General features: G+C 35.1%; 4 protein-coding genes across 5 annotated transcripts in view; 2 read left to right on the forward strand and 2 right to left on the reverse strand.

The window, feature by feature from the left end:
• Positions 1-4,463, reverse strand: part of LOC149610550 (uncharacterized) — an 85,345-nt gene extending 80,882 nt beyond the window's left edge. The window contains exon 1 of one of the 2 annotated variants that reach the window (XM_089859079.1): positions 3,631-4,463. The gene's annotated coding sequence lies outside the window, so the exon portion shown is untranslated. The remainder of the gene's footprint in view (positions 1-3,630) is intronic. The other variant, XM_089859077.1, reaches the window with a different exon arrangement.
• Positions 1-7,549, forward strand: part of LOC149610541 (neurogenic protein big brain-like) — a 291,238-nt gene extending 283,689 nt beyond the window's left edge. The window contains exon 6 of the mRNA XM_089859107.1: positions 5,186-7,549. Within this exon, the coding sequence (XP_089715233.1) occupies positions 5,186-5,502 (317 nt within the window). The 3' untranslated portion in view covers positions 5,503-7,549. The remainder of the gene's footprint in view (positions 1-5,185) is intronic.
• A 672-nt stretch (positions 7,550-8,221) lies between these two features.
• Positions 8,222-14,611, reverse strand: LOC149610553 (protein FAM8A1). The gene is made up of 4 exons (XM_089859111.1): positions 14,151-14,611; positions 11,682-11,802; positions 11,334-11,618; positions 8,222-8,583 (listed from the first exon to the last, which is right to left on the reverse strand). The coding sequence occupies exons 1-4, from the start codon at positions 14,494-14,496 to the stop codon at positions 8,433-8,435; spliced, it is 903 nt and encodes a 300-aa protein (XP_089715237.1). The 5' UTR covers positions 14,497-14,611; the 3' UTR covers positions 8,222-8,432.
• A 1,228-nt stretch (positions 14,612-15,839) lies between these two features.
• On the forward strand, positions 15,840-21,156 carry LOC149610554 (thioredoxin domain-containing protein 5-like). Its single transcript, XM_089858772.1, has 10 exons — positions 15,840-16,244; positions 17,725-17,868; positions 17,940-18,045; positions 18,191-18,312; positions 19,690-19,774; positions 19,843-19,929; positions 19,999-20,130; positions 20,617-20,702; positions 20,763-20,889; positions 20,947-21,156. The coding sequence occupies exons 1-10, from the start codon at positions 16,060-16,062 to the stop codon at positions 21,070-21,072; spliced, it is 1,200 nt and encodes a 399-aa protein (XP_089714898.1). The 5' UTR covers positions 15,840-16,059; the 3' UTR covers positions 21,073-21,156.
• Positions 21,157-21,368: the final 212 nt, after the last annotated feature.

Genomic DNA, 21,368 nt, shown 5'->3' on the forward strand with positions numbered 1-21,368 from the left:
AAATGTTTTAGTACTTTCTATGTGTTGAATTTAAAATAAAGTTTCCTAAGCCTACTAGAATTTTTCTTTTTTTCTTTTATATGTATTGGAAAGATCGTATAAAATAATGAATTTTTCTAATTGGAACCATGCCTCTATCTACAATATTAAAGGAGATGAGACCAGAAGTACTGAGTTAACCAAATTCTTCACTCGGCGAAAGTGAATATTCTTGATAATACACCAACGGTTGGCCCTCTGGTAGCGGTTTCTGAATTTTCCCTCCTATACGTGAGACGCTCGCGGTGCTAGACGGCCGAACTAGATTCAAGGAGCCGCGTCCGTGTTTCGCCGCTTTAGGTTGAGGGGAAGGGGGTAGGAAATGTCTTTGGAACTCGACCAATTTTTTTCTCAGTAGTGTAGGCGCGTGGGAAGCGGCATAAAATCCCCAAATTTGTTCACTAGTGCCAGGATCTACTATCAATGCTAGAGCCCTTCACTTCTAGTCTCATCTCACTTCTGACAATATTAAATTAGATAAGAGCAAACTAAGTTATAATCGTTTGACGTAGTATGGGGTATAAAATTCTATTGGACGACTAATACCACCTGACTAATTCAAACTCGTATAGGCTGTAGTAAGTTAATTGCTCGTATATTCTATAATATTGTAGATAGAGCCATGGTTCCAATTCGAAATATTCATTATTTTACACCATCTTTCAATTAAAAAGGAAAAAAATATCATAATGGCTTTTTTAAATGAGAGAGTTAGTGACGTAGTTCAGTTTCATTTCTCGATCATAAAAAGAATTTAGTGCTCTTGTATGACCATAACATCATCTCAAAATTATTAACGCGGGGAATATTTGTCATAACATCATCTCAATACTATTGACACGAAGAATACGAATCAGGCCTAAAATAGTCGCAACCCACAACCATTTCATTACCATTTTAAATCGATGACTGTATTGATATTTATAACCCGGCAAAAGAAAACGTTTACTTTTCTTAAATCTAATTTAGTTTCGTAAATATTTACCTTCAAATAACCAAGAGAATTTTCTCATAGTTAAATCAAGATACCAGACTCGTAGTCTTACCTTCTTAAGGGAAAGTCTTTCCAAGGGACTCTTTTCACTGGCAGTGTGATATTTAAAGAACAACTCTTAAGTTGCCGCAGGGTTCATAAAACTTTTGGAAACTCGATTTCCCTGACATTTCCAGTTTTTTTCCCCATAGATTCCCCTGACATTTCCAGTTTTTTCCCCATAGATTCCCCTGACATTTCCAGTTTTTTCCCCATAGATTCCCCTGACATTTCCAGTTTTTCCCCCATAGATTCCCCTGACATTTCCAGTTTTTTCCCCATAGATTCCCCTGACATTTCCAGCTTTTCCCATAGATTTCCCCGCCATTCCCGGTTTTTTCCCCCATGGATTTCCCCGCCATTCCCCGGTTTTTCCCCATAGATTCCCCTGACATTTCCAGCTTTTTCCCATAGATTTAGGAGTTATGTTTCCCTGAATTTTGCCAGAAAAAAATATTAATCTCCCTTAGCTATTAGTCAAAAATTTATTTCCCTGACACCTCCAAGTTTGTACGAACCCTGACCCCCATCTCTCTGGATAAATCAGGCTATTCTTTTAACGTCTTTTCAATTCAGAAACATTTGCGAAATAAAGAGAGATCTAAAACCGCAAAAGATTAGCCAAAAAACCTCCCCATCCTTAAAGCGTCATAAAAAAAGTAAATGGTAGGGTAGGATAGAAAAAAGGTGATAAAAAATAGGTTCTGGGATTGTACGTGGCAGACTATAATAAAATGAAAACTAAACTAGGAATTTTGAGAAGAAGAAAAAAAACGGGGTACCTAGGAAAGGGATCCATTCGAGGGGTCGGACATTGTTGTAAGACATTAAATTTCTGATAAAAAACACACGTTGAATTCTTTACCATAACATTAAGGGGGGAAAAATCTCAACTAGAAAACCATTATTAATATTTCGGCTAATGCCCAGCCCCACGAGTAAGGTTTATGCAAAACTATTAAGCTCCGTCTTTTTTATACGAGTCTCCCTAAACTTTCTAGATCGTTTAAGGTTTCTTTATTGTAGCTTTAAATGTATTTTGAAATTAAAGGGTTCATTTCAAAGAAGAGTTAATGATATTTTAAAAATAGCTTTAAAAGGTTAAAGACGCGAAGGAAAGTGGTTTTACGGGGGAAATGAAACACATGTATTCTCAACGAGCGCCCGTAAAAATGTTTAAACGGCTGCACATCGGTGCTCAGGGCAAAGCCGTCATGTTGGGGGAAAGGGAATTTGTGTGCAAAAACTAATTTATTCCGAGTGATTGTCACATAATATGCGGTAATTTATAAAATAATTAAACAAAATCATACAGTTAGCAGGGCTGATACACGCTCAGATTCAGTTGAATAAGTGACTAATTAATTTAAAAATAGTAAACAAAAAGTGACTAAATAAGGGCAAATTAAGCTATTAAAAATTTCTTCCCTGAATTAAGTTTAAAACTCCACCTGTAAATTGTAACGTTAACTAACCCGAAAAACATTTTCTCTCGACGTTCAATAATGACGAACGAAAATTTGATACTACCAAGGGCAGGACTGTAACACTACTACTACTACAGGGCAGGTTAAACTAAGAGCCTCATCGTAGATGTCCATCATACGATGTGGCTAAAAATGGCCAGGTCGAACGAAATGTTTTTCAGAGATGACCGATTGTCATAATTATTTTCTATAATTATAGATATTTTTGAAGGTTTGTGTCGTAATCCAGCCCGATATATGGGCTTAGATATTTCCAGTCGAAGGAAAGGTCACCTCATAATAGGTCTAGGGTGAAATTCAATTAAGCCAAAGTAATTGTTGCAGTTTTAAGTCAAAACATTCATTTAAAGTAGATTGTGTTCAAATATTAAGTTGAACATTTCTTGAGCTATCGAAGCAAGATCCACGATTTTTTTTGGTTCAATCAAATACAACGTTCATACAACTTTTGAAAAACCGATTTCCCTAAGTTTTCCCCATATATTTCCCTGAGTTTTCCCCCATATATTTCCCTGAGTTTTCCAGGTTTTTCCCCATATATTTCCCTGATTTTTCCCATATATGGAGTAATAACAACGGGAGTGGGGCTTTTTTTTATAGTTGAAGCAACCCCTTCTGAGCAAACTTACTCAAACCTGACAAATTTCCCTCATTTCCCTGAATAGGCTGGGTTCTAATAACAAATTTGAAAGAATTTAAATTCACAAGGTAGGCCTAGCTACCCAAGTTTTAGGATTTAAAGCACTGTAATGATAGCTTACTAAAGCTTTAAATTGGAACGTATCATAAAATTATTGTATTGAAAATCCGTGACAATTTTCAGGTGCTAAGCAGAGTCCACTTGATGGCTCTCGAACTGTATTTTGAATTGCTCGACGCGTGGTTTGATTAAACAACATGTAATCCATAACTTATCATACGAGTTCTTGACTTATCCACGCTTTACAATCTATACATTTATCATAGGCGGGGCTTCGATGTCTGACGTCATTAACAAAAAAATAGCACAAATAGCAGGGGGACGTAACAAAGCGAGCGACAAAAAAAACGCATAATAAAACGGGTACTTACATTTTAACGACGATCGAATCCAAAGATTTTGAAAAATGTCACAGACACAAAAACGCGCACAAACGCGATACTAATTTATCACGCGAAAAGTTCACAAAGCTAAACTAGCTTTTAAAACTAACCCGCGACGCGAATTGAAGTGTCTATATTTCTAACTGTTTTGGGAAACCGATTGATGCACTTTTGACTTCAATAGAAAGTTCACGATAGACAGTTTGTAGGTTTTCCCGCCACCGTCCAGGTAGGACCGTAATTAACTTGATCGGCCTTTATTTAATCACATTAAAATGTTTCAAGGTGGCATGATCACGTGATTTCCAGATGTGTTATAGGGAAAGGGACTATGGGACGCTGCGCTTTGACCTGAAAGTTTGTTAATGCGTGCGCAACATTTTGGTACTGCTCACTAGTTACAATTGGTTTGCGGATTAGGGTCAGGGACTATGGGACGCGGCGCTCTGACCTTAAAATTTGCTTATTCGCGTGCCAAATTATGTACTCACTCACCGACGAACTCGTAGATAATCGTAATTCGAGTCAAGTTCAAATGCAACCGCGCCACAAAAGTCAAAGTTCACACAAAGTTAAACAACCCGATTTAAAAATAACGCGAAAAACAAACGCGTTCCGGAACCATAGTGACGTCACTTTAGGTGTTTAGAATTGTTCGGTTTGGTTCCGGCGATCCTACGTGCAGCTCAGTCGCCCAAATTTTGATCCCTCGCTGTAGCCGAACCCGATCCTTCAAGAAATGTCTATCGTGACGTCATTCAGTAAAAAAAGACCTGAAATTAAATTAAATTCCTTGATTTTAGCTAAACATCAATAATAATTACATTGCACTAAAAAAACGCTAATAGCGAATACGTTAATATGATCTGGCTATTTTTGCGTTTAAACCGTCGTCCAACTTCCAAGGAATAGTATACACTGAAAATCAGGGTAAAATACTTGCTAAAGAGCCAGGTTTATTTAGTTGCCACATAAAGACATTAAAAAAATTAGATGCGCCACCCCTAAAACTGAGTTGATTACCATAGCTTATGATTTTTATTTTTAAGTGTAAACAAGCCACAGGCTTAGTGTGGCCATCCCTTTGTAGACAAAACTTAGATTATAGCAGGGATAGATTTAATTTTGGAAGTAGGAATGGAAAACGGTTAGAGCCTCTCCCTCCAACACGTAACGAACAGTTTAAATTATCTTACTGGCTCACTTAAGCTAAGTTTTGATGACGTTGCTGAAAGGGACGGCGAAAAATACGTAATCCTCTTTACCTCTGTCGCTATGAGTCTATGACTCGCTTCTTCTTTCATACCCCCCTTTCCCGGGGAAGGGGGTCCGGGACTTTGACGCGCGCCCAGATTACTCTGTTCTCCATTCCTACTTCTAAAATTAAATCTATCCCTGATTATAGATTATAAACGTCTTTGGGCTTTTTTTCTAAACACATTTTTAACTCAATTATATATCCCTAATCTCAAATTTCTAAACTTCTTAATATCGTGGCTTTGATTTACATTCATTTTACAAAAACCCTTTATTTTCCATTTAGATTCAAACACGGAGGACGACTACGAAGATCCAGACAGTAAAATAACCAAATACGAGTCCGTAACGTTGGCTTCGGCCGCAGTCTCAAACTACAGGAGTCATAACTACGACTACCGACCAGCGGTCAACACTTACTCTCCCACCCCTTCGTCAACCTACCCGGCTTCAACCGAATCAACCTACGGCGCCCACGCTGCCCTAACCCAGGGTGGAGGTAACCCCAACTATTCCGCGGGTGTCTATGGCACCAGATACAACACAGCCATGAGAGGTGCGCCAAGTAGAATGGAATACGGACCCAGTTCGACAAAATTTTGAGTTTAGAAAAAAATGAACTAAAAAGAAATTTAAAATAAGCCATCCTCTCTCCTAAAACACATCGTATACAGAACCTCGTAAAAGTTTATTTTAATGAATGAAGATGTTAATGAACGTTTTAAGCCCGGATGGTACACGTGGGCAGGACAATAAATGAACTAAACTAAAACTATATACTAAAAACGTTTAAAGAAAAAAGACAATTTTTGACCAGTACTAAATGAAAACAAAATGTATTTATAAACTTGATAACAAACAAACAGAAGAAAAATGAAGAACTTTTTACACGCATTCGAAATGCTTAAGAAAAAAAAGGTGTGTCGTTGTTAACACAAGCTTGACCGTCAAGAGATGCGAACGGGACGTTTTCTTATATAATATGGAAGGAACTAATTAATTATTTCCCGTAATTATGGTGCAATAATAAATGTAGCTAAAGGAAATTGGAATTTTGTACGCGATGTAGGATTTTCAAATGAAAAAAATAGCAGATTGAAACTAATTTGAATAGAGAGCTCCAAAACCAAAAACGAGTGTGAATGTCGAAGAATTGCGATGATAACGAATGATTTTAAAATAGATTCATCTTAAACACTATTAAAGGGAAGATGACCCTTTGCGTTAACTAATTCTTTGTCGACAATAAACAACTAGTAATCGACGCATTATCGAAGGGTCATCTTCCATAATAAAATATTCAACTAAGTTCCACAACTTCATCGCACATACCTGCCACAATTTTTGATAAACAAACAAGCAGTCACAATTTTAATGACAGTGGCAAGTTACATTACGTCACTGGTCCAAGTCTAAAATAAGACGGTCACAAAGACATTAGAGGAAGTCTTTTTTTTTCATTACTTTCCCATTATCTTTAATGAAAAGATGTTTTCTTGAAATTAACATTAATTCGCCTTATGTTTGATCAGGGATACATTTAATTTTAGAAGTAGGAATGGAGAACGGTTGGTATTTACTTCAGTCCGACTCATAGCCCAGTAAAGAGCCCCTACCTCCAACACGTAACGAAAAGTTTAAATTATCTTATTAGCTCACTTAAACTACGTTTTGATGACGTTGCTGACGGAGACGGCGAAAAATACGTTATTCCTTTTTATCTCTGTCGCTATAACCCGCCTCTTCTTTCATACCCCCCGTCCCGAGGAAGGGGGTTCGGGACTTGACGCGCGCCCACATTACTCAGTTCTCCATTCCTTCTTCTAAAATTAAATCATCCCTGGTTTGATTAAAGAGCCAGAAATCATTGAAGTAGTAAGCGTAAATACCATTTCTCATTGGCTCCCCATTATAAGGTGAAAATCGTGATTGGTTAACAATTATTTTTCAACTCTCAAAACTCATTTTGAAATACTTCAATTCCAGTAAACCATACCCATAATTAAAAACCACCTCGCAAAAACAATTAATTACTTTAAATAATTGAGAAAGTTCAACGGGAGTTTAGTGATGATCAAAATTTAGCCCAAATTAAAAAAAAAAAATAAAAATATAATACGGGGAAAAGAGTCCAGATTTGAACTCAACAAAAACGGGGAGAAATGCAACGCGAAAAACAATAAAATAAGGATTTCAAAAAATGTAGTAATTTTTCTAGTCTACAGGAAGGGTCCAAAAAACAGGGGTTTAAAGAAATTGGAATTTAAAATTTACTTACGTACAGCGATGTTTGATGAAATTTCACCAAAATTTCACATAATGGGCGAAAAAACAAACAAAGCTTTGGCATACAATTTGTTATGACTCGAATTGCATCATAATTAAAAACGTGTCGATCGATCTGTAAATAATACAAAAATATATATATATATATATTAATTTTCTTTTCCCCCAAAATAATATTTGAATTAAAAAAAATTTGAAAAGAAAAATAATAATTATCCCGTATTAATATTATTTTATTAAAAAACAGAAGTTTGTAAATCACCATAAATTTTTTCTTCATATTATTTACTCATGTGCAATTTTTCATTTTGTATTTAATGAACAATAAAAAAGATCTTGTGTAAATATCAGTATTTAAAGAAAATGCCTTAAGATTTATTTGAATTCATTTCTTTTAAATAGTTTGAGTGTTGACACGAAATTACGCATGGACTTCTTTTCCATTCTTTGCATTACATTACATAACGTATTGGGTTCATACAACTTTTGGAAAACATATTTCCCTGAGATTTCTAGGTTTTTCTTCATATACTTCCCTGAGTTTTCCAGGTTTTTCCCGTATATGGAGTATCCTACGGAGCAAATGTTAACGAAGGAGGGGGGAGGCAAATTGGATTATAACATACTCCAAGGACATTCCCGTATCTCTAGTAGAACCAGAGTTATGAGCCTCCAAAGTATAGCGTAACATTAATCCTATGGAGGGTATTAACTATTAATTACTCGGCCCCCTGTTTGACGCAAATTTCCCTGAATTTCACTAAAAATTCTAAATTTCCCCGAGGTTTTTGTCAACTATTTATTTCCCTAATTTTTCCAGGTTTTCCCTGTTTTCCAGGTTTGTATGAACCCTGGTATAAATCCGCATTACCTTTGTCTCTGGTGCAGCCATTTTAAAAATGGTTTATGATTCGAATATCGTAAACCAGAAATTCAGAGTCAATTTATAGAGAATTTTTCAAGACGTTAGCAACTTTACAATTAGGAAAACGTTTCATTTCGAAGGTTAAAAAAAATTAAAAATAAATTCAAAGACTTTAAATAATTAATATACATCTTTATTTCTTTCATTATAGTATAAGAAAAAAGTACAAATTAGAAATCAAATTAGATGATTTAAAAAAAAATTGTACACATTTTCTGAGTAGCTCCAAGTACATTTAATGGCCAGAAGTATGTTTTATAGACAGAAAAAAATACTGTACACACATTATATATATTTATAAACTCAGGTATATTTTTCTTTTCTAATGATTTCTCCTAGGAAGATCTTCGACCACAATACTTTTGGCGATCATATCGTAAGCCGCTCGGTTGTGTTGGAAGAAAAATATGGACAGACAAGCCGGTTGAAGGAAGGCCATTGAGAAATTTTTAACCACAGCTCGTAAAAGGGCCCTGAGCAGATGGTTTCGATATTTAATAAATTTATTTACGATTTAAGCAAGAGCGAGTATTTATTTGGAGAGGACAAAGCGACACTATTTCAGTATTTCTCAAAATTTGTATATTACCCTTTGGGGTCAATTGAGAGAAATTTATAATTTAGAGCTAAATTATCAGACGTTTATATCCAATTTCGAGCTAAATTATTAGACCTTTGTATCCAATTTCGAGCGAAATTATTAGACCCTTATATCCAATTTCGAGCGAAATTATTAGACCTTTGTATCCAATTTCGAGCGAAATTATTAGACCCTTATATCCAATTTCGAGCGAAATTATTCGACCCTTATATCCAATTTCGAGCGAAATTATTCGACCCTTATATCCAATTTCGAGCGAAATTATTCGTCGTTAATATCCAATTTCGAGCGAAATTCTTCGTCGTTAATATCCAATTTCGAGCGAAATTATTCGTCGTTAATATCCAATTTCGAGCGAAATTATTAGACCTTTATATCCAATTTCGAGCGAAATTATTAGACCTTTATATCCAATTTCGAGCGAAATTATTAGACCTTTATATCCAATTTCGAGCGAAATTATTAGACCTTTATATCCAATTTCGAGCGAAATTATTAGACCTTTATATCCAATTTCGAGCGAAATTATTAGACCTTTATATCCAATTTCGAGCGAAATTATTCGTCGTTAATATCCAATTTCGAGCGAAATTATTCGTCGTTAATATCCAATTTCGAGCGAAATTATTCGTCGTTAATATCCAATTTCGAGCGAAATTATTCGACCTTTATATCCAATTTCGAGTGAAATTATTAGACCTTTATATCCAATTTCGAGCGAAATTATTAGACCTTTATATCCAATTTCGAGCGAAATTATTAGACCTTTATATCCAATTTCGAGCGAAATTATTAGACCTTTATATCCAATTTCGAGCGAAATTATTAGACCTTTATATCCAATTTCGAGCGAAATTATTAGACCTTTATATCCAATTTCGAGCGAAATTATTAGACCTTTATATCCAATTTCGAGCGAAATTATTAGACCTTTGTATCCAATTTCGAGCGAAATTATTAGACCTTTGTATCCAATTTCGAGCGAAATTATTAGACCTTTGTATCCAATTTCGAGCGAAATTATTAGACCTTTATATCCAATTTCGAGCGAATTTATTCGTCGTTAATATCCAATTTCGAGCGAAATTATTCGTCGTTAATATCCAATTTCGAGCGAAATTATTAGACGTTTATATCCAATTTCGAGCGAAATTATTAGACCTTTATATCCAATTTCGAGCGAAATTATTAGACCTTTATATCCAATTTCGAGCGAAATTATTAGACGTTTATATCCAATTTCGAGCGAAATTATTAGACCTTTATATCCAATTTCGAGCGAAATTATTAGACCTTTATATCCAATTTCGAGCGAAGTTATTAGACCTTTATATCCAATTTCGAGCGAAGTTATTAGACCTTTATATCCAATTTCGAGCGAAATTATTAGACCTTTATATCCAATTTCGAGCGAAATTATTAGACCTTTGTATCCAATTTCGAGCGAAATTATTAGACCTTTATATCCAATTTCGAGCGAAATTATTCGACCTTTATATCCAATTTCGAGCGAAATTATTCGTCGTTAATATCCAATTTCGAGCGAAATTATTCGTCGTTAATATCCAATTTCGAGCGAAATTATTCGTCGTTAATATCCAATTTCGAGCGAAATTATTAGACGTTTATATCCAATTTAGAGCGAAATTATTAGACCTTTATATCCAATTTCGAGCGAAATTATTCGACCTTTATATCCAACTTCGAGCGAAATTATTCGTCGTTAATATCCAATTTCGAGCGAAATTATTCGTCGTTAATATCCAATTTCGAGCGAAATTATTCGTCGTTAATATCCAATTTCGAGCGAAATTATTCGTCGTTAATATCCAATTTCGAGCGAAATTATTCGTCGTTAATATCCAATTTCGAGCGAAATTATTAGACGTTTATATCCAATTTAGAGCGAAATTATTAGACGTTAATATCCAATTTAGAGCGAAATTATTAGACGTTAATATCCAATTTAGAGCCAAATTATTAGGCGTTAATATCCAATTTGGAGCCAAATTATTAGGCGTTAATATCCAATTTGGAGCCTAATTATTAGACGTTAATATCCAATTTGGAGCCAAATTATTAGACGTTAATATCCAATTTGGAGCCAAATTATTAGGCGTTAATATCCAATTTGGAGCCAAATTATTAGACGTTAATATCCAATTTGGAGCCAAATTATTAGACGTTAATATCCAATTTGGAGCCAAATTATTAGACGTTAATATCCAATTTGGAGCCAAATTATTAGACGTTAATATCCAATTTGGAGCCAAATTATTAGACGTTAATATCCAATTTGGAGCCAAATTATTAGACGTTAATATCCAATTTCGAGCTAAATTATTAGACCTTTATATCCAATTTCGAGCTAAATTATTAGACGTTTATATCCAATTTAGAGCTAAATTATTAGACGTTTATATCCAATTTAGAGCTAAATTATTAGACGTTTATATCCAATTTAGAGCTAAATTATTAGACGTTTATATCCAATTTAGAGCTAAATTATTAGACGTTTATATCTTAGTATTTCATCCAAATTCAGCTCAAATATTTTCACTTTCTCAAAATCAATTCCAAAATAGTGTCACCCCCTCTTCGTAAACCTCATATTTCACCTACCAACCAAACCCTAAGTCCTCAGCAGGATACACCCTTATCCTATTATTAGGTAAATTATCCACTCTGTAGCATTTGACAACCCTGAGTCGAAAGAAACTCTTCCCGGGGGTGGAACCCCCTTGATTATTGGACCCTCGAAACAGGCAAATTGCCTCAAAGGCGCAAACCGCAATCCTGTGGGTTATCTCCACAATTATAATTTCGCTGGTCATTTCCATGATAGCTTTGTACTGCATTTTATCTTCGACCAATCGAGTCAAGTCAAACTGATACTTATCCAAGTCTCTTCAAAAAAAAATCAGACAAGCGTCACAAGATGAGAGCATAGATAATTGCGGTTAAACTCACATTATCTCCAAATAATCAACAGCAATGTAAGTCACCATGAACTTGACCAATAACAGCATGAAAAAGTCTAAAACTTCCGCCAAAAATCTTTTCCAAAGTGGAGGTAATAAATATTCTCTTCCTGCGATTATTTTGGGTGGTTTCAGATTTCATACAATTATTTATAAACTTGCGTTTTATGTCAGGGTTTATAAAGTTCTGGAGTATCTAAGTGTTTAATTACTTTCCATTAGAGGTAATATATAACATTCATGCTCGTTGTGATCTAGTTCAGAAACAACTATTACTAAAAAGTCCAGGGAAATTCGGGGCATCAAATTTTAATTTGATGACATTTTTATCTACAATAATGTGTCAACAATTTATTTGGTAATTAAACTCAATTTTTAAAAATAACTCTGGTACAACGCAGGGCAATTAAAATATTTTAACTACAAAAAGTGGTGGCCATTTTTAAGAATAGGTCCAGGCGGCCAATTTGATTTTTTTTTCTTTTTTTTTTTTTGAAAGAATAACGCGTAAGAAAAAATATGACGCAAGAATTTCTGTCCGCAAATGTATATTAAAATCTTATACATCCTACTATATAGAACCTATATATATATATAACTAGAGGGTCCCGGCGATTGGTGTTGGCTTAGGTTATGTTTGGTTGTGTTAACATGCCCCGCCATTTTTAAATTAGCTGGCACCTTTTCCAAAATATTCTCCTATTAATTAGCTGGCACCTTTTCCAAAATATTCTCCTATTAATTAGCTGGCACCTTTTCCAAAATATTCTCCTATTAATTAGCTGGCACCTTTTCCAAAATATTCTCCTATTAATTAGCTGGCACCTTTTCCAAAATATTCTCCTATTAATTAGCTGGCACCTTTTCCAAAATATTCTCCTATTAATTAGCTGGCACCTTTTCCAAAATATTCTCCTATTAATTAGCTGGCACCTTTTCCAAAATATTCTCCTATTAATTAGCTGGCACCTTTTCCAAAATATTCTCCTATTAATTAGCTGGCACCTTTTCCAAAATATTCTCCTATTAATTAGCTGGCACCTTTTCCAAAATATTCTCCTATTAATTAGCTGGCACCTTTTCCAAAATATTCTCCTATTAATTAGCTGGCACCTTTTCCAAAATATTCTCCTATTAATTAGCTGGCACCTTTTCCAAAATATTCTCCTATTAATTAGCTGGCACCTTTTCCAAAATATTCTCCTATTAATTAGCTGGCACCTTTTCCAAAATATTCTCCTATTAATTAGCTGGCACCTTTTCCAAAATATTCTCCTATTAATTAGCTGGCACCTTTTCCAAAATATTCTCCTATTAATTAGCTGGCACCTTTTCCAAAATATTCTCCTATTAATTAGCTGGCACCTTTTCCAAAATATTCTCCTATTAATTAGCTGGCACCTTTTCCAAAATATTCTCCTATTAATTAGCTGGCACCTTTTCCAAAATATTCTCCTATTAATTAGCTGGCACCTTTTCCAAAATATTCTCCTATTAATTAGCTGGCACCTTTTCCAAAATATTCTCCTATTAATTAGCTGGCACCTTTTCCAAAATATTCTCCTATTAATTAGCTGGCACCTTTTCCAAAATATTCTCCTATTAATTAGCTGGCACCTTTTCCAAAATATTCTCCTATTAATTAGCTGGCACCTTTTCCAAAATATTCTCCTATTAATTAGCTGGCACCTTTTCCAAAATATTCTCCTATTAATTAGCTGGCACCTTTTCCAAAATATTCTCCTATTAATTAGCTGGCACCTTTTCCAAAATATTCTCCTATTAATTAGCTGGCACCTTTTCCAAAATATTCTCCTATTAATTAGCTGGCACCTTTTCCAAAATATTCTCCTATTAATTAAATTCTCCACCCTTTTTAATTTTTCTTTTTTAAATTGTGGCTTTAATATACACTTGCGGACAAAAATTCTTGCGTCATATTTTTTCTTACACGTTATTCTTTCAAAAAAAAAAAAGAACAAAAAAAATCAAATTGGCCGCCTGGACCTATTCTTAAAAATTCCCAAAGTGGTTTATGAAGGGGCCACTTCTAAAGAGTGTCTGGTAATTAAACCATAAAATGGGGCTATTACTGTGGATCAAAACAATGCAAGTGGTGAGACACACAGTTATTGGCAATGTCTTTGGGCCTGATGGGTACTGACCTAGGGGCTCCACACACAAACCCTATGGAGGAGGGCCCATGACTCACACATTCACTCGAAAATGGGGACAACGCATTGCAACGCCAAGGGGCCTGTTAAGGCGCCACTGGCACTGGGTACACCGACTCCCTGTAACTACCACCGAAACCAGAAAGAAGCATAGTTGCTTCAAGGTAACAACCCTTGGACCTTTATATACTTTTAAACTGAAAATCTGACAGTTTCTGCAATTTTTCCAGCCCAATATAAACCCTTGACAATAAACACAGTTAAGACGTTTACAACCAGCGTACCGAGTATTCTTTCAGCGGCTTGATTTGGAATGACATTGTTAGCTCCTTGGTTCCCGGGAAATAAGTTATTCGGGGTAATGTTTCTGTTTTGGTCCGTACTGGTAGTGGATCCTTGTTGCTGCATGCAGCTCATTGCATAGGGTAACGTATTGGCGAAGCATTGCAGGTAGTAACATTGCCACAACCATTTATTAACAGCGGCACAGTATTCTTCAGCCGTTTTGTACTCGACGGTTTGATCAGTTGGCGTGGAAGAACTTGGTTTTGTTGATGACTTTGGGTTTCTTCCATCAGCGGAACTTGAACTGGCTGCACCCGCTACGTCTTCAGCTGGTGGGTCCGCCATTTTTAAATGGAACCGTGTTGATTTTAAGCAGACGTGTTCCAATCACTTCCTCCTCAACTCCCCTCCTTGCGCCTCTAATCTATTCCGGCCGCTAGGTGGATATTTGGCGCCACGTTACGAGGAAGTATAGCTTTTAAACTTATAGGGTATTTCGAAAAGGAGGCGCGCACGGCTTCAAGCTTGCCTTTCTCTTTTAGTAAGATAGTAAATAAAAAACTATGGAAGGATTTGCGTAACCTTTTTACGTTGAAATGGTCTATGAGACCAAAGTAGCTTTACACAGATTAGGACGCGTTAGTTTTAGCTTTTATTCGTTATTAGTTAGTTTATTAGTCATAAGTTATTTCGTATTAATTAAAGTCAGAAAAGGTTTTTTTAATCGCTGATTATAACCTACATCAAAAGTCCATTACTTTATTCCATATGGAATAAAGTAATGGACTTTTGCCTACATAGTAGAAAAATTAGTTTGAATTTTCCAAAAAGCCTTGATTGAAATTACAGAAAATACTTATATTGTAAAACTCCTAAATTTCACGTAAAATTTATTATATCTTTCATGCTTATATGGCAAATGTAATTAAAGGTGAATTAGAGTAATTATAGTCTTCATGATAGCTCAAAAGAAACAACAATAAATCCTCAATTAATTAATTAGCGTTTAATCAAAGAGGGTACAAAGAGGAGGAGTAGAAGGCTCGAGTGTTCTCGTTTTTAAAGTTTTCTTCTAAGTTCCATAAGTATGACACTTCCTATACTTCGTAATGCTAGAGACTTACTGAGAGCTAGTTCGAGAACGACAAGCGAGAATTGACTACACTCGGTTAGTTTTGCAGTCCATCTTAATATTTAGTCTATACCAGGCGTCGCTTTACGAGAATCTACGACGTTTCAACTACGTCACTCCATAACAAGCTCTCAGTAACCAGTGACAAACTTATGAAACTCTTATGAACTTATGGTTTCCGGTGTGCGCGCGAATCTTTCTCTGCAATCTTATTGGTTGAAACACGGCGAACCGAATATTATAAGGAAACGAAAGGCGAAACTACAGAGCTTTCAGATGGGATTGTACGTCACACCCTTCCAAGTCTTACCGCTGTTCTGGTAGCCAAATTGGGTGGTTTCAGCTTCATTCCTGCTTTAAACCCACCAATATGGCAGCGTAAATTATGTCACGAGACTCAGCTCCTCCAACTGAAATCTCTCTATACCTTGCCAAAGCTGCTAACTTCAACTCCCCCTCTTTATATACTCCTTAGTATAACCATGGTATAACTGATTCAGGATTACTGTCCTAACCTCTAATAAGCAACCGTATCTATGTCCGTCCGTCCCATGATTTTACTAATTTTTTCGGTGCGTAAAATAACAGTTGTTATTTTCATTCTAATCAGTCTTCACCGTGGTTTTGCCTTTACCGCGTGTATTTCCGGTGATCGGAACTGTTTAATAAATAATTCTAGAGCGTAACCCAACTCATAGAATCGTAGTATAGTGTGTAGTTTAAGCATTTTAAGTTAACCATCCATTTTTAGTTTATTCTTAATTTCAATTAATAAAATGTTATTTCTAAGTAACAAATTACGAACAAAATTCTATTCTTTGTTATATATATTCCCGTTTATGGTCGGTACCATTCACTCAAGCGATCTGTATAACAATGAGGACGTTTTAAAATATAGCGAAGACGATTTTAAAGCCGAAGTACCAAAAAATAATCATTTTATCAAGTTTTTCGCACCATGGTAAGAATCTAATAATTTAATTTTAATGGTAATGATGACGAAATTCAAGGATTACGTGTTATTATACACCCCCCGTAAATTATATTTATACGCTATGTTTGTTATAAACACCCACTTTTGCGTATCAAATTTCAAAAATACATTAATTTCTTTGAAGCAAAGTAGAAAAATCACCCAATATTTTTTAACCGTAAACATCCTAAATTAACTTTCGTGCTAAAATTTTTGTAGCTTTGATTTTCCCAAATTTTGATTTAACCTCGTGTATTAATATTCCCAAATTCGTAATTCTTACCCTGATATTATAACTTTCCCAAATTCGTAATTCGTACACTGATATTTAAAGTTTCCCAAATTTTAAATTCGAACCCTGATATTTAAAGTGTCCCAAATTTGAAATTCGTACCCTGAATCCCTGATATTTAAAGTGTCCCAAATTTGAAATTCGTACCCTGAATCCCTGATATTTAAAGTGTCCCAAATTTGAAATTCGTACCCTGGATCCCTGATATTTAAAGTGTCCCAAATTTGAAATTCGTACCCTGAATCCCTGATATTTAAATTTTCCCAAATTTCAAATTAGTACCCTGATATTTAAATTTTGCCGAATTTCAAATTCGTACCCTGATATTTAAATTTTCCCAAATTTTAAATTCGTACCCTGATATTTAAATTTTGCCGAATTTCAAATTATTACCCTGATATTTAAATTTTCCCAAATTTCAAATTATTACCCTGATATTTAAATTTTCCCAAATTTCAAATTCGTACCCCGATATTTAAATTTTCCCAAATTTCAAATTCGTACCCCGATATTTAAATTTTCCCAAAATTTCAAATTCGTACCCCGATATTTAAATTTTTCCAAAATTTCAAATTCGTACCCCGATATTTAAATTTTTCCAAAATTTCAAATTCGTACCCCGATATTTAAATTTTTCCAAAATTTCAAATTCGTACCCCGATATTTAAATTTTTCCAAAATTTCAAATTCGTACCCCGATATTTAAATTTTCCCAAATTTCAAATTCGTACCCTGATATTTAAATTTTCCCAAAATTTAAATTCGTACCCTGATATTTAATTTTCCCAAATTTCAAATATATACCCTGATATTTAAATTTACCCAAATTTCAAATATATACCCTGATATTTAAATTTACCCAAATTTCAGATATATACCCTGATATTTAAATTTACCCAAATTTCAAATTCTTAACCTACGATTATAATTTTCCCAGATTTTGGATTCATACCCTGATAATTTAATTTTCCCAAATTTTAATACCAAACATTTCAATGTTCTTAAATTCGGGAGCTATGTAAAATGTTTCCTTATAAAATTTATTCTAAATTACCATCATATTTTAATCTTCCTAATTTTCATTTGTTATAATCCTAATATTATAATATCCCCAAAATTATTTTTTTTTTAATTTCCTAATATTAACTTGCGTATTTATATTTACTTTTTTAACAGGTGCGGCCATTGCAAGAGATTAAACCCCATATTTTCCGAGTTGGCAGAAAAAAATAAAAACGCGAATAATATCGTTATAGCAAAAGTCGATTGCACGACAGATACGGCTTTATGCGCCGAACACGGAATTACGGGATATCCAACGTAATTTACGATTTACTACTGAAATATTTTATCCATCTGCAATACTAAAACAACGTGTACTCTTTTCATAGCCTCATGTTTTTTAAAGTTGGATCAAACGAAGGAACAAAATACAGAGGTTCCAGGGATTTAGCGTCTCTGCAAGCTTTCATAGAAGAGAGTTTGGGCAATGAAAAAGTACCTCCACCAGTTTATTTAATAGAGTAGTGGCACTCCATGTTAATTTCTCATAGAGCGTAACGTAGCCAAAGGCAGGGAGGTGCCATTACTCTATAAGTTCATACGAAAATTTAAAATTAATTAAAATTATTCATTTAAAAAGGTACAAGCATCTAAGCCATCTGATATCCCTAAACCTCAAAAGGGCCTTACAGTTTTAACTGATGAAGATTACGAGAAAGTAACAGCGCATGGGCATCATTTTATCAAATTCTACGCACCATGGTACCTCAATTTATGATATTTAAGGGGGAGGAGGGTAAAACACGTAGTTCTGATGTCATTTTAGTTCAATAGTGATGTAGCATAAAATTTCTGACATAGTTAGGACCATCGGTGATTTTTTGTTAGCTTTCTTTAAAGGAAAGCGCGGCTCCATGATCACCCCTAGCATTCTGGCTAATCTTCTGCACACGAATTTTACCTTGCCAAAGGCAGGAACCAATCAGACCTAATGCATTAGTTCCCATTGGTTCCTGCCTTTGGCTTAACTAGCCTTCAGCAAGCTTAGCCACTTTGTAGCAGAAAAGCCATCTATAAGGAGCATCAACGGAGCCGCGCTTTACTTTAAATAAATGGTGCTCTGTGGCCCTTAAAATGGCGACAAGATCCCTAAAAGTTGTGCAGTGGCCCTAAAAATGGAGGCAAGATCCCTAAAAGTTGTGCAGTGGCCCTCAAAATGGAGGCAAGATCCCTAAAAGTTGTGCAGTGGCCCTCAAAATGGAGGCAAGATCCCTAAAAGTTGTGCAGTGGCCCTTAAAATGGAGGCAAGATCCCTAAAAGTTGTGCAGTGGCCCTTAAAATGGAGATAACATCCCTAAAAGTTGTGCAGTGGCCCTTAAAATGGAGACAAGATCCCTAAAAGTTGTGCAGTGGCCCTTAAAATGGCGACAAGATCCCTAAAAGTTGTGCAGTGGCCCTTAAAATGGAGGCAAGATCCCTAAAAGTTGTGCAGTGGCCCTTAAAATGGAGACAAGATCCCTAAAAATTGCGCAGTGGCCCTTAAAATGGAGACAAGATCCCTAAAAGTTGTGCAGTGGCCCTTAAAATGGAGACAAGATCCCTAAAAGTTGTGCAGTGGCCCTTAAAATGGAGACAAGATCCCTAAAAGTTGTGCAGTGGCCCTTAAAATGGAGACAAGATCCCTAAAAGTTGTGCAGTGGCCCTTAAAATGGAGACAAGATCCCTAAAAGTTGTGCAGTGGCCCTTAAAATGGAGACAAGATCCCTAAAAGTTGTGCAGTGGCCCTTAAAGCGGAGACAAGATCCCTAAAAGTTGTGCAGTGGCCCTTAAAATGGAGATAAGATCCCTAAATAGTCTCTGTGGCCCTTAAAATGGCGACAGGCTCTATTTATTTATACATTAACAGTTACTAGTCCGTTTAGAGGCATTTTTAGTTAGGGTAAATGGCGCTAGATGTCGCTACCGACTCAAGTGAATCAAGCCTGACACATGGTAGCCAACTTTCAGGGGTGTAATTTAAAAACCTACCACAACACGCAATAATTAACTTAATCTTAAGATATTTAAATTCAATTCTGGTTAATTTATATTAATTACAGTTAGATTAACCAGTTACTAATGTTATTTACAAATATTCAGGTGTAAACATTGCCAAATTCTAGCGCCAGTATGGGAAGATTTAGCCATGACATTTCAACATGACAATTCCGTTACTATATCTAAAGTATACTGAAATTATTTTAATTTACATTAAGCAAATTTTAACTAATTTTAATTGAGAATACGTTTAAGGTTGATTGCACAGTTAACAGAGCAGCTTGTACCGAAATGGAAGTTAAAGCTTTCCCAACTCTTCTTTGGATAGTCGATGGCAAAAAAGTAATATTAAATCATTGCGTTAATTTTTCATAATTAATTAATTAACCCCTTCGTTTAATTATTTTAAAGGTTGATAGATATCAAGGTGGTCGAACTCATGAAGAATTAAAAGCATATGTAGTCCAAATGCAACAAGCTCAAAACGAAGCGTCAAAAACATCGGAAGATGGAAAAATATTAGATCAAGAAGAAGATCAAGTGGTAAGTATAAAAATAAACATAGATAATTGCGTCATAATTTCAGTTAAAGTTTAAACATGGATAAAGAATGCGCGTGAGGAAATTTGTTTTCACGCTATAGGATCGGCATGCAACTCCCTATCTCGAACGACAGCTTATTCTGTATATACTCTGTTACAACATCGGTTGTCAGCACGCGCAAAGCTAGGTTTCTGTGTAATCTAGCCTTGCGCGTGCTGACAAGAGACAAAAAACTTCAGGATATTTTAAACGATATTAAATCCTGAAGATCCTGAAGTTTTTTGTCTCTTGTCAGCACGCGCAAGGCTAGATTACATAGAAACCTAGCTTTGCGCGTGCTGACAACCGATGTTGTAACAGAGTGTATACAGAATATTCTGTCGCCCGAGATAGGGAGTTGCATGCCGATCCTATAGCGTGAAAACAAATTTCCGCACGCGCATTCTTCATCCATGGTACGTTTAAACAAAACTTTTCAACATATAGCCAGCTCCCATTTTGGTGTTAAATTCAGACAACTTTGACTCTTCTGTTAGTAAAGGCGTAACTTTTGTTAAATTTTACGCTCCATGGTAAGACCCATCTAACTTTAGTCGCTTGATAAACATTTTAATTATCATTTGTCCTTACAGGTGTGGACATTGCCGAATGCTGGCCCCAACTTGGGAAGACTTGGGTCGTAAATTTATGGGTAAAAGAGGAATTAAAATAGCCGATGTAGATTGTACTCAAGAAGATTCGCTTTGCGAAAACCAAAAGGTTAATTTAAGGACATTAGGATAATTTGCATAGCTTCTTATCTCATAATACGTTTAGGTTGAAGGCTACCCTACGCTAATTATATTCCGTAACGGTGAAAAGCTTCAAGAGTATCAAGGCTCGAGAGAATTGGAGGATTTATATAACTTTGTACAAGAAAATGTTGTCCATGATGAACTTTAAGTTCCGAAACTTAAGTCTAGTCTTACGTTTACTAAAGTCATTAATATTTGTTCCTTTCCAATAAATAAACATTTATAAAAGCTATGCTACTATTCCATCATTTCCATTAATATCTTGATAACATTATCATACCAATGTAGGATCGCGTTAAAATTTACAAATTACAAACACTTAAGGAGTGATAAGCCTAATTAATTTTCAACATAATTTCAAAAGCCATTGGCTTCAGGTTTAGGTAAGGTTTCGCAACAATACAAAATGGCTGCCATTAATACACCCACATGGAGTATATCGCC

Source organism: Phalangium opilio, unplaced genomic scaffold, assembly GCF_054372755.1.
Source record: "Phalangium opilio isolate 3A_F unplaced genomic scaffold, DU_Popi_V2 ptg000329l_1, whole genome shotgun sequence".
In the NCBI taxonomy this organism is placed as follows: Eukaryota; Metazoa; Arthropoda; class Arachnida; order Opiliones; family Phalangiidae; genus Phalangium; species Phalangium opilio.